Source organism: Xiphophorus maculatus, chromosome 16 (assembly GCF_002775205.1).
Source record: "Xiphophorus maculatus strain JP 163 A chromosome 16, X_maculatus-5.0-male, whole genome shotgun sequence".
NCBI lineage: Eukaryota > Metazoa > Chordata > Actinopteri > Cyprinodontiformes > Poeciliidae > Xiphophorus > Xiphophorus maculatus.
Window position 1 is genome coordinate 9,721,913 of NC_036458.1, and position 11,547 is coordinate 9,733,459.

The window sequence follows — 11,547 nt, forward strand, 5'->3', positions numbered from 1 at the left end:
CAACCGTACAAAAAAAATCTATTTTAATGTTCATATATGTTTTCTGAATAGTAATATATATATAAACGTTCTTCTGGACTACTCAGAGATTTATTTTATTTAGTCAGCACTTCTGTTTCCTCATGTGGAGGCAGTAGTGGACAATATTTTGCATTAAAACATTTGTGGCTCTTAATTTTAGTCATTGATGCATGAGCATCTGCATAATATTCTCACAATATTTATACAATATGCTGCAAGAAATCCCTCAAGACTTTGGTATGCTGAAATCCATTTATTGAATATTGGATGTTTATCTTACAGTTATTTGAATTTTATTTCTTGAAATTCTTTTTGTTTTTTTCCCTTCCATTAATTTTTGTCATCCCATAAAATCATTTTAAGTATATGATAAGACAGATAACTAGTTTTAAAGCTGAAGTTAAGAGGAAGGCACGTATAATTTCTGTAAACATATCCTCCACAAAATAAGCCACAGGATGATTAGAGATCATGACCAAACTGGGTGAGTGGCAACTGCTGACCAGACACTCCCACCCTCTATAAATGAGGGAGCTCCAGACTTCTGCTTGAACTGATAGGCTGCTGTCACAGGTGAGTGCATTCATAATAACAATATTTTCTAGTCTTCATTTTATAAAAGATTGTCATGTTGCATGTTCCCCACAATTTAACAGTCAAGTTACCTTTAAACATACGTACATCAGCCCAATTACATTTCCTCAGAATTCTATTCTCCTCTAGTGTAGCCCAGAAAAATCCCAGTTAAGGCCTTTAAAAATATTGGATTCCTATATATATCTTGTGGTTAAACATTAACCACTTCTCTTTCAGAAAAGTTTTATTTAATTAGCCGTAAGGGAGTTTAATATAAGGGGGCATAGAATTTTACAAATGAAATGAAAAAAGATTTTGCCATATCTGATATTTGCGTTTTCATCATTTGTCTACCAACCTGACAGGATACTAACACAAAAATCATTTGTCTGTTCCTTTTCAGCATCTTCACAGGTCAGCCGAAACCAAAGACCTCATTCTTGTTTCCAATCGGGTTGAGGTAATAATAAGCAGGAAACTGAAGAAAAATAGCATTGCACATTTAAACTTGAAGTAGATGTTTCAACAAAGTAACAATTAATAATAACCAATGAATGTGAATATGCTAAGACTACCATGAACTCATTTGGATTGTCATTTTCAGTCTCAACTAAAGTGCCACCATGAGCACGGACGCAGAGATGGAGGCCTATGGCCCGGCAGCCATTTACCTCCGGAAATCAGAAAAGGAGAGGATTGAGGCTCAGGCCGCTCCATTTGATGCTAAATCAGCTTTCTTTGTGGTGGATCCTGATGAGATGTATCTCAAGGGGAAACTTGTGAAGAAAGAAGGTGGCAAAGCCACTGTTGAGACAGAAGGAGGCAAGGTGGGTAAAGCTTTGTTAAGTTTTTAAATTTTGTTCTTTTCTAATTCCTCCCTAATGTTATATTTTAGACACTTTGTGACATCCATGTTTGTTTTAGACTGTAACAGTCAAAGAGGATGATATTCATCCCAGGAATCCTCCAAAGTTCGACAAAATTGAGGACATGGTCATGATGACCCACCTCAACGAGCCTTGTGTGTTGTATAACCTCAAAGAGCGTTATGCATCCTGGATGATCTACGTGAGTTCTCAGCTGCATTTCAACTTAAAAGGAGAAACCATATCTGTGTATTCATTTAAATGGCTAAACATAGATTATCCCTTCTTCTGTAACAGACCTACTCCGGGTTGTTCTGTGTGGTCGTGAATCCCTACAAGTGGCTGCCTGTGTATGATGCTGTTGTTGTAGCAGGATACAGAGGCAAGAAGAGGATTGAGGCTCCACCTCACATCTTCTCCATCTCTGACAATGCCTATCAGTACATGCTCACAGGTAAATCAAAGACTAAAGTGTTTTCCCAAAAGAAATGGAAAGAAAGAACATATCCACATTGACATGAACTTAATGCAGCAACTAAAGTATTATGGTGTACGTTGCAGATCGTGAGAACCAGTCTGTCCTGATTACGTGAGTATTGCACAAACTCAATTGGTCATTCTTTTACAAAATGTACAAAAATGAAGTTGATAAGTCATAATGTGTCTCTGGTATCTCAGCGGAGAATCCGGTGCTGGCAAGACTGTCAACACCAAGCGTGTCATCCAGTACTTTGCAACAATTGCAGCTCTTGGTGGCAAAAAGGACCAAGCACCGCAAAGTGCGGGAAAAATCCAGGTGATTATCCGTTTTAAGAAAAAACAGGTTTCCACAGTGTATACTTAGGTGCATACTGCAAAAATATTCACAACTGTCAATGTGCAGGGCTCCCTTGAGGACCAAATTGTTGCTGCTAACCCTCTGCTAGAGGCTTATGGTAATGCCAAGACTGTGAGGAATGACAACTCTTCCCGTTTTGTAAGTTAAGACAATGCTTAAATGTTCACTGATAGTTAATGCTTGATTTTAGAGTATAACACATAAGATTCATTTTGCTTAGGGTAAATTCATCAGGATCCACTTTGGTACAAGTGGAAAGCTGGCTTCAGCTGATATTGAAACATGTAAGTAAAACATATGATGTAATCAGTATTATCTATTATTAATTTATAATCTGTACCATGATTTCCTTATCAAAGTACTTACTTATATTCATGTAATTCTTAGATCTGCTGGAGAAGTCCCGTGTCACCTTCCAGCTGTCTGCTGAGAGGAGCTACCATATTTTCTATCAGCTTATGACAGCCCACAAGCCTGAGCTCATTGGTAAATGATCAAATACTTGAAATTTGAATGTAAAAAATTGCAACTTATAAGACAAAGAAGCTACAATGATTTGTTTCTATTGTTTCAGATGCTCTGCTGATCACCACCAACCCCTATGACTTCCCAATGATCAGCCAGGGTGAAATCACTGTCAAGAGTATTGATGATGTGGAGGAGTTCATCGCTACAGATGTAAAAGAATATTTAATTGATTTTAAAAAGAATTTTCTTAAAATATGTATTTAGTGTACTTAAAACTTCTTTCTCTACATAGACTGCTATTGACATATTGGGCTTCACTGCTGATGAGAAGTTTAACATCTACAAGCTCACTGGTGCTGTGATGCATCATGGCAACATGAAGTTCAAGCAGAAGCAGCGTGAGGAGCAGGCTGAACCAGATGGCACTGAGGGTAATTTATAAAATATCTCCAATCTTATTCTGTAGAGACACAAAAATTGTATAAAATAGGTTAAAATGTGTTTTGTTTCTTTCCAAAAGTGGCTGATAAAATCGCCTACCTTCTGGGTCTGAACTCAGCTGATATGCTAAAGGCTCTGTGCTACCCAAGAGTCAAAGTCGGAAATGAGATGGTCACCAAAGGTCAGACTGTCCCACAGGTAATTTATACCGGTTGTGATGTTAAGCAGATGTTTATTTGTTTATTACATAAAACTGACAAATTATTCTTCTAGGTCAACAACGCTGTCAGCGCTCTGTGCAAGTCTATCTATGAGAAAATGTTCTTGTGGATGGTCATCCGTATCAATGAGATGCTGGACACAAAGCAGGCGAGAGCCTTCTTCATTGGTGTCTTGGACATTGCTGGCTTTGAGATCTTCGATGTGAGTAAAGAAAAACTTAAAAATGTCTTATGAAACAGCGTTGATTTCCAATAAGGTTAAAAAAACTCTTACTAATTACAGTTCAACAGCTTGGAGCAGCTCTGCATCAACTTCACCAATGAGAAACTGCAACAGTTCTTCAACCACCACATGTTTGTCCTGGAGCAAGAGGAGTACAAGAAGGAAGGCATTGATTGGGAGTTCATTGACTTCGGTATGGACTTGGCTGCTTGCATTGAGCTTATTGAGAAAGTGAGTAGCTGTTTTAAAAAATATTCTCGTTCAAATTTTGATCTAACTATCTTTTAACTTGCATTCAACCTGCATTCAAATTGATCTCACATTTGTTCACAGCCATTGGGCATCTTCTCCATCCTTGAAGAGGAGTGCATGTTCCCCAAAGCCTCTGACACAACTTTCAAGAACAAGCTGATTGATCAGCATCTTGGCAAGAACAGGGCCTTTGAGAAACCCAAGCCTGGAAAGGGCAAAGCTGAGGCTCACTTCTCCCTGGTTCACTATGCTGGTACAGTGGACTACAACATCACTGGCTGGCTGGACAAGAACAAGGACCCACTGAACGATTCTGTGGTCCAGCTCTACCAGAAGTCTGGAAACAAGTTGCTGTGCTTCCTGTATGTATCTCATGGTGCAGCTGAGGGTAAGTACCAGCAAAATACACAGATAGCCTTAAATTGAGTAGCTTAATCTATTATGTGAGAAACAGCCTGAATAAACAAAGATCGGTCCAGAACAGTTTGAACCTTCATCTTATTAGTTTTTTCTGTTCAGTGATACCTAAATTGTGCCACTAAAATTACTTTTAAACATATCTAGAATGAATATGTTCTTGAATATGTTCATTCTAGATATACATAAAACTGTACGGTAACCACAATCATACAGTTGTGGTAAAGAGACCTTAGCACAAGTAATGTTTAATATCACTGTTTTTAATGGCATAATTTCAGCTGATTCTGGTGGCAAGAAGGGTGGCAAGAAGAAGGGTGGTTCTTTCCAGACTGTGTCTGCTCTTTTCAGGGTATGGGCATTTTTTGAAGAACTATTAGAAGCTAAAAGTCTAAAATTACCCATGAATTAATTTTATGATGCTGGTCTACAGGAGAATTTGGGCAAACTGATGACCAACCTGAGGAGCACTCATCCTCACTTCGTGCGTTGCCTGATTCCCAATGAGTCAAAGACCCCAGGCAAGAAGCTCTTAGAAATTTGACAATAAGTTGACATTAAGAAATTTTACATGATATTGTTTGGAGACTGTTGAATTATTTTTCACTAAATATATCACCAACCATCAGGTCTTATGGAGAACTTCTTGGTCATCCACCAGCTGAGGTGTAATGGTGTGCTGGAGGGCATCAGAATCTGCAGAAAGGGCTTCCCCAGCAGAATCCTCTATGGTGACTTCAAGCAGAGGTGGCTGCTGTTATCTTTCTGCATGTAAACACATGTCTTCAGATGTGAAGATGGAAAAAGGCAACATCCAAATTTTCTCTCATAGATACAAAGTACTGAATGCCAGCGTTATCCCTGAGGGGCAGTTTATTGACAACAAGAAGGCTTCAGAGAAGCTCCTGGGCTCCATTGATGTGGACCACACTCAGTACAAGTTTGGACACACTAAGGTATGTTGGGAAAAACATTAATGAAATTGCTGGTAAAAAAAATTCTTTGTCTCCATGTGTTTTAACTTGCAAACATTTTGCTATTATAGGTGTTCTTCAAAGCTGGTCTTCTGGGTTCTCTTGAGGAGATGAGAGATGAGAAACTGGCTTCACTTGTTACCATGACTCAGGCTCTCTGCAGAGGATATGTCATGAGGAAGGTGTTTGTGAAGATGATGGAGAGGAGGTGGGATTACTTCTAATTATGCTAGAAATTAGCTTGACATACTTATGTCTCTAAGGTGAAGAAAACATTTATCGTTAATTGTTGGGCTTTCATCTCAGAGAGTCTATCTACACCATCCAATACAACATACGTTCCTTCATGAATGTGAAGAACTGGCCATGGATGACTCTGTATTTCAAGATCAAGCCTCTGCTGAAGAGTGCTGAGACTGAGAAGGAGTTGCAGAATATGAAGGAGAACTATGAAAAGATGAAGACAGACCTGGCTACTGCTTTGGCCAAAAAGAAGGAATTGGAGGAGAAAATGGTCTCTATGCTCCAGGAGAAGAATGACTTGCAGCTCCAAGTAGCAGCTGTGAGTAGGAAGATTTCTTGAATGTGATTTATTTATATTCATACTAGAGTAATTAACCATGTAGTTCCTATGTTCATAAACTAAAATAACAGTGGTGTTATGTATTTGGTGAACACCTGGTCTGTGTAAAAAGTACATGTTTTTGAATCGTCCTTATTAGATGGATATGGTAAAAAATTAACATATGTTTCTTCCCCCTCAATCATAGGAAGTTGAGAATCTCTCAGATGCTGAGGAAAGGTGTGAAGGGCTGATTAAGAGCAAGATCCAGCTTGAGGCCAAACTCAAGGAGACAAGTGAGAGACTGGAGGATGAAGAGGAAATCAATGCTGAGCTGACTGCCAAGAAGAGGAAGCTGGAGGATGAATGCTCTGAGCTGAAGAAGGACATTGATGACTTAGAGCTCACCTTGGCTAAAGTGGAGAAGGAGAAACATGCTACTGAAAACAAGGTTCACATCACTGAGACACCATTATCAGAATATAATACACCAAACAACAGAATTTGTGAAATCTACAAGCCTATACTTCAATTAAAAATTGGTATTTCAACACCTTTAGGTGAAAAACCTGACAGAGGAGATGGCAACTCAGGATGAGGCCATTGCCAAGCTGACCAAGGAGAAGAAAGCCCTCCAAGAGGCCCATCAGCAAACACTGGATGATCTCCAGGCAGAGGAAGACAAAGTCAACACTCTGACCAAGGCCAAGACAAAACTGGAACAGCAAGTGGATGATGTAAAAAAATTCTTATTGGCCTTTATATTTTGAATTTAGGCATTATCTAGTCTTTGTACTGATAGCTGAACTTCTACCTACTGTTCTACAGCTTGAGGGCTCATTGGAACAAGAGAAGAAACTTCGAATGGACCTTGAGAGAGCCAAGAGAAAGCTTGAAGGAGATCTGAAATTGGCACAGGAGTCCATCATGGATCTGGAGAATGACAAGCAGCAATCTGATGAAAAGATCAAGAAGTAATTTCAAATTTTCTTTTTTTGGCCACTGTACCTCGAAGTGTCCAAAATATTATATCTTTTATTTTTCTTGAAATCCAGGAAGGACTTTGAAATCAGCCAGCTTCTCAGCAAGATTGAGGATGAACAGTCCCTTGGAGCTCAGCTTCAGAAGAAGATCAAGGAACTCCAGGTACAACACATTAACCTTAATAACATTTGGCAGATTTTCTTATCTTCCATATTGATCTTGAGAGATTACTTCAATGCATTTGATTTCTAGGCTCGCATTGAGGAGCTGGAAGAGGAGATTGAGGCTGAGAGGGCTGCTAGGGCTAAGGTAGAGAAGCAGAGAGCTGACCTCTCCAGGGAGCTTGAGGAGATCAGCGAGAGGCTTGAGGAAGCTGGTGGAGCCACAGCTGCTCAGATTGAGATGAACAAGAAGCGTGAGGCTGAGTTCCAGAAGCTGCGTCGTGACCTTGAAGAGTCCACCCTGCAGCATGAATCTACCGCTGCAGCTCTCCGCAAGAAGCAGGCCGACAGCGTTGCTGAGCTGGGAGAGCAGATCGACAATCTGCAGCGCGTCAAGCAGAAGTTGGAGAAGGAGAAGAGTGAGTACAAGATGGAGATTGATGACCTGTCCAGCAACATGGAGGCTGTCGCCAAAGCAAAGGTGAGTGGGTACTTCATGTTTTGCAATGCTCAGACATACAATTTGTAGTTCATAAGTACCTTTTACATATATTAATGATGGTTTCAGGGCAACTTGGAGAAAATGTGCAGAACTCTTGAGGACCAACTTAGTGAAATCAAAGCTAAAAATGATGAGAATGTCCGCCAGCTGAATGACATTAATGCACAGAAAGCAAGACTCCAGACAGAGAATGGTAATTCACCTGACCTTAAACCACTGTTTTACATTGATTCAAAATTTTCAGAAATAATGTATTTATGACTTTTACAGGTGAGTTTGCTCGCCAGCTTGAGGAAAAAGAAGCTCTTGTTTCTCAGCTGACAAGAGGCAAGCAGGCTTTCACTCAACAGATTGAGGAGCTCAAGAGACACATTGAGGAGGAAGTGAAGGTATGAAAATCTGTTTACATTTCCCTTTGTCATAAATTATGAGGTCAGAACTAGACAAATCATTCTACTATCAACTTTGTGCTTTCCAGGCCAAGAATGCCCTGGCCCATGCTGTTCAATCAGCCCGCCATGACTGTGATCTGCTCAGAGAGCAGTTTGAGGAGGAGCAGGAGGCCAAGGCTGAGCTGCAGAGAGGCATGTCTAAGGCCAACAGTGAGGTGGCTCAATGGAGGTCCAAATATGAGACTGATGCCATCCAGCGAACTGAGGAGCTGGAGGAGGCCAAGTGAGTCATAATGAATGTCTCAATTTAATTATGTGTAATTTTTATTATGCATTTCTACCAATTGAAACATCTATGCACTATAGGAAAAAGCTTGCCCAGCGCTTGCAGGAGGCTGAGGAATCCATTGAGGCTGTGAACTCCAAGTGTGCCTCTTTGGAGAAGACCAAGCAGAGGCTCCAAGGTGAGGTGGAGGACCTCATGACAGATGTGGAGAGAGCTAATTCTCTGGCTGCCAACCTTGACAAGAAGCAGAGAAACTTTGACAAGGTACAGTAATTTTACAACAAATAAAAGGCTGATTAATTCAGATAAAAACATATTCTTAATTAGTCCTCATATTTCCAGGTCCTGGCAGAATGGAAGCAGAAGTATGAAGAGAGCCAGGCTGAGCTGGAAGGAGCCCAAAAGGAGGCCCGCTCCCTGAGCACTGAGCTGTTCAAGATGAAGAACTCCTATGAAGAGGCTCTGGACCAACTGGAGACCATGAAGAGAGAGAACAAGAACCTACAACGTATGTAATTCCTGATTATTCAAGGAGTTGAGCAACTCCAAAATTACTGAGACACATCCTTTTTATGCTTCATCATCCATTAACTTAATCAATTCTCTATTGATTAAGCTAATAGAGAATGATTAATTCTGAAATTTCTTCAAGTTTATATTTGGCAGATTTATGTTATAGCTTCATTTATGTATTTTCTTTTCATTGCAGAGGAGATCTCAGATCTGACTGAACAGATCGGTGAGACTGGTAAGAGCATCCATGAGCTGGAGAAGGCTAAAAAGACTGTGGAGACTGAGAAGTCTGAAATTCAGGCTGCACTGGAAGAAGCCGAGGTAACATTTTCCTGGTCAAATGAATAGCAATTTATAAAATACATCTACATATGCATACTCTCATACCTTTATATTTCTGCCATATAATCTTGTTATATGCTTGACCTTTCAAGGGCACCCTAGAGCATGAAGAGTCTAAGATTCTCCGCGTCCAGCTGGAGCTCAACCAGGTCAAGAGCGAGATTGACAGGAAGCTGGCAGAGAAGGATGAAGAAATGGAGCAGATCAAGAGAAACAGCCAGAGGGTGATTGACTCCATGCAGAGCACTCTGGATTCTGAGGTCAGGAGCAGGAATGATGCCCTGAGAGTCAAGAAGAAGATGGAGGGAGACCTGAACGAGATGGAGATCCAGCTGAGCCATGCCAACAGGCAGGCTGCCGAGGCCCAGAAACAATTGAGGAATGTCCAGGGACAACTCAAGGTGAGTTTGATATTAAACACAAATTAAGACTCTTCGAATGAAACCTTTCTAACATCCAAATTTTTATTGCTGTTAGGATGCCCAACTGCACCTTGATGATGCTGTCAGAGGACAGGAGGACATGAAGGAGCAGGTGGCCATGGTGGAGCGCAGGAATGGTCTGATGGTGGCTGAGATTGAGGAGCTGAGAGCCGCTCTGGAGCAAACAGAGAGAGCACGTAAAGTGGCCGAGCAGGAGTTGGTTGATGCCAGTGAGCGTGTTGGTCTGCTGCACTCTCAGGTTGGGTTTTAGTTATTCACAAGAAACCAAGACTTTCCATGTCATGAGATCCCCACATCTATAATGTAACATTCTGATTAACTTTCAGAACACTAGCCTTCTGAACACCAAGAAAAAGTTGGAAAGTGATCTGGTCCAGGTTCAGGGTGAGGTGGATGATGCAGTTCAGGAAGCTAGGAATGCTGAAGAGAAGGCCAAAAAGGCTATCACTGATGTCAGTCTAAATATCAAAAATAATCTAATTGCAACCCCTTTTTATTAACTGGTTCTAACCCAAAACCGGTGACAAACCATTTCTTCAGGCTGCCATGATGGCTGAGGAGTTGAAGAAGGAGCAGGACACCAGCGCTCACCTGGAGAGGATGAAGAAGAACCTCGAGGTTACAGTGAAGGACCTGCAGCACCGCCTGGATGAGGCTGAGAACCTCGCCATGAAGGGTGGCAAGAAGCAGCTCCAGAAACTGGAGCAGAGGGTACAAACATTTTTTTGCTGTAAATTCACAGTGTAAATAATTTGTAGTAATATTAAATTGTTTCCTTATTCAACATCTTTAAACAGGTCCGAGAACTAGAGACTGAAGTTGAAGGGGAGCAGAGACGTGGAGCCGATGCTGTTAAAGGAGTCCGCAAATATGAGAGGAGAGTTAAGGAGCTGACTTACCAGGTGACTACCCTATTCTGTGTTTTCTAAGCACTTAAGTACCTCTAAAACCAAATAATATTATTATTTCACTCTCTATTATTTGTTGTGTTATTTAGAATAAGTCTTAACAAACCTTTTGTTCATCTATGTAGACCGAGGAGGACAAAAAGAATCTTGCAAGACTTCAGGATTTGGTGGACAAGTTGCAGCTCAAAGTGAAGGCCTACAAGAGACAGGCTGAGGAGGCGGTATGTGAAATGACTGATTGTCTGCCACCAAACAATGCCCACTTTAAGTTAGCAGATTACCAAGTTTTTATTTTTCATTTTGTGTAAACTAAAATAATTGGTATCTCAAAACTTTCAGGAGGAACAAGCCAACAGCCACATGTCCAGGCTCAGGAAGGTCCAGCATGAAATGGAGGAAGCTCAGGAGCGTGCTGACATCGCTGAGTCTCAGGTCAACAAGCTCAGAGCCAAGAGCCGTGATGTTGGAAAGGTGAGATCACATGTCAAACAAATGATACCATGAGCACAAGCTCTTTGACTGTATCGTTTTATAATACACGTTGTAATTGATTGAATATTTGCAGAGCTATTTTTATTTGATATTTTATCTTGCTTTCTCAGAGAAACCTGTCTACCTTAATGTTTGCATCTTATACTGATTCATTTTCTTTCTTCTTTTTTTCTAGTCTGACAGCGCTGAATAAGAGACACCCTCTATTTTGGAACATTACAATGCGGTTCATATAATATGAACTAGCTATAAAATGTCATCATATACTGTACTATTTCAATAAATAATATCTTTAAAATGTAATACCATTCGATGGTTTTGTTTCACTTTCTTGAAATATAACTTTAGAACGAGTTAGTCACTTATCCGTAAAGGACAGATTTTTCCTCATTATGTTTACTAAACAGAGAAGAGTTCTTTTAAAACTAGCTTTCTTTTTTTCTAAAGTAAGTATGATTTTATCACCAGAGAAAGACAAAAGTTAGATTTTGATCGAACACAAACTTTGAATAACGCTGGAGTGGTCTCAGTTTACCCACCAACTGTAAAAACAATGTCCACCAAGGGTTATTTTCAAAAGGTATTTTGGCTAAATTACCTTAACAATTGCAAACAATACTCTTATGTAAACCCCAGTGCAAAACCAGAGGCTAAAAGACTTGATG

The 11,547-nt window shown here is 40.3% G+C and overlaps 1 protein-coding gene across 2 annotated transcripts; it reads left to right on the forward strand.

Moving 5' to 3' along the window:
* The first annotated feature begins 982 nt into the window (after positions 1-982).
* Positions 983-11,190, forward strand: LOC111605768 (myosin heavy chain, fast skeletal muscle). 2 transcript variants are annotated; one of them, XM_023348782.1, is made up of 40 exons: positions 983-1,057; positions 1,202-1,424; positions 1,522-1,665; positions 1,761-1,917; positions 2,025-2,052; positions 2,142-2,259; positions 2,347-2,439; positions 2,522-2,585; positions 2,689-2,787; positions 2,876-2,979; positions 3,062-3,200; positions 3,290-3,408; positions 3,484-3,633; positions 3,715-3,885; positions 3,988-4,294; positions 4,605-4,675; positions 4,757-4,844; positions 4,953-5,070; positions 5,156-5,279; positions 5,369-5,505; positions 5,604-5,859; positions 6,068-6,310; positions 6,420-6,596; positions 6,688-6,833; positions 6,915-7,005; positions 7,096-7,485; positions 7,573-7,699; positions 7,777-7,895; positions 7,985-8,181; positions 8,265-8,448; positions 8,527-8,692; positions 8,894-9,018; positions 9,132-9,440; positions 9,517-9,720; positions 9,809-9,934; positions 10,023-10,193; positions 10,280-10,384; positions 10,516-10,611; positions 10,730-10,861; positions 11,058-11,075. In XM_023348782.1, exons 2-40 carry the CDS (start codon positions 1,221-1,223, stop codon positions 11,073-11,075), a joined length of 5,817 nt encoding a protein of 1,938 aa, XP_023204550.1. In that variant the 5' UTR covers positions 983-1,057; positions 1,202-1,220. The 2 variants fall into 2 exon arrangements, with proteins under 2 accessions (XP_023204550.1, XP_023204549.1); XM_023348781.1 differs by lacking the exon at positions 983-1,057 and having other exon boundaries at positions 1,221-1,424; positions 11,058-11,190.
* Positions 11,191-11,547: the final 357 nt, after the last annotated feature.

Coding starts and splice junctions, on each gene's coding strand:
- LOC111605768 (XM_023348782.1), top strand. CDS start 1,221: ATGAGCACGGACGCAGAGATGGAGGCCTATGGCCCGGCAGCCATTTAC. Junction 6,597..6,687: donor TGGAACAGCAAGTGGATGAT/GTAAAAAAATTC, acceptor ACTGTTCTACAG/CTTGAGGGCTCATTGGAACA. Junction 10,194..10,279: donor TCCAGAAACTGGAGCAGAGG/GTACAAACATTT, acceptor ATCTTTAAACAG/GTCCGAGAACTAGAGACTGA.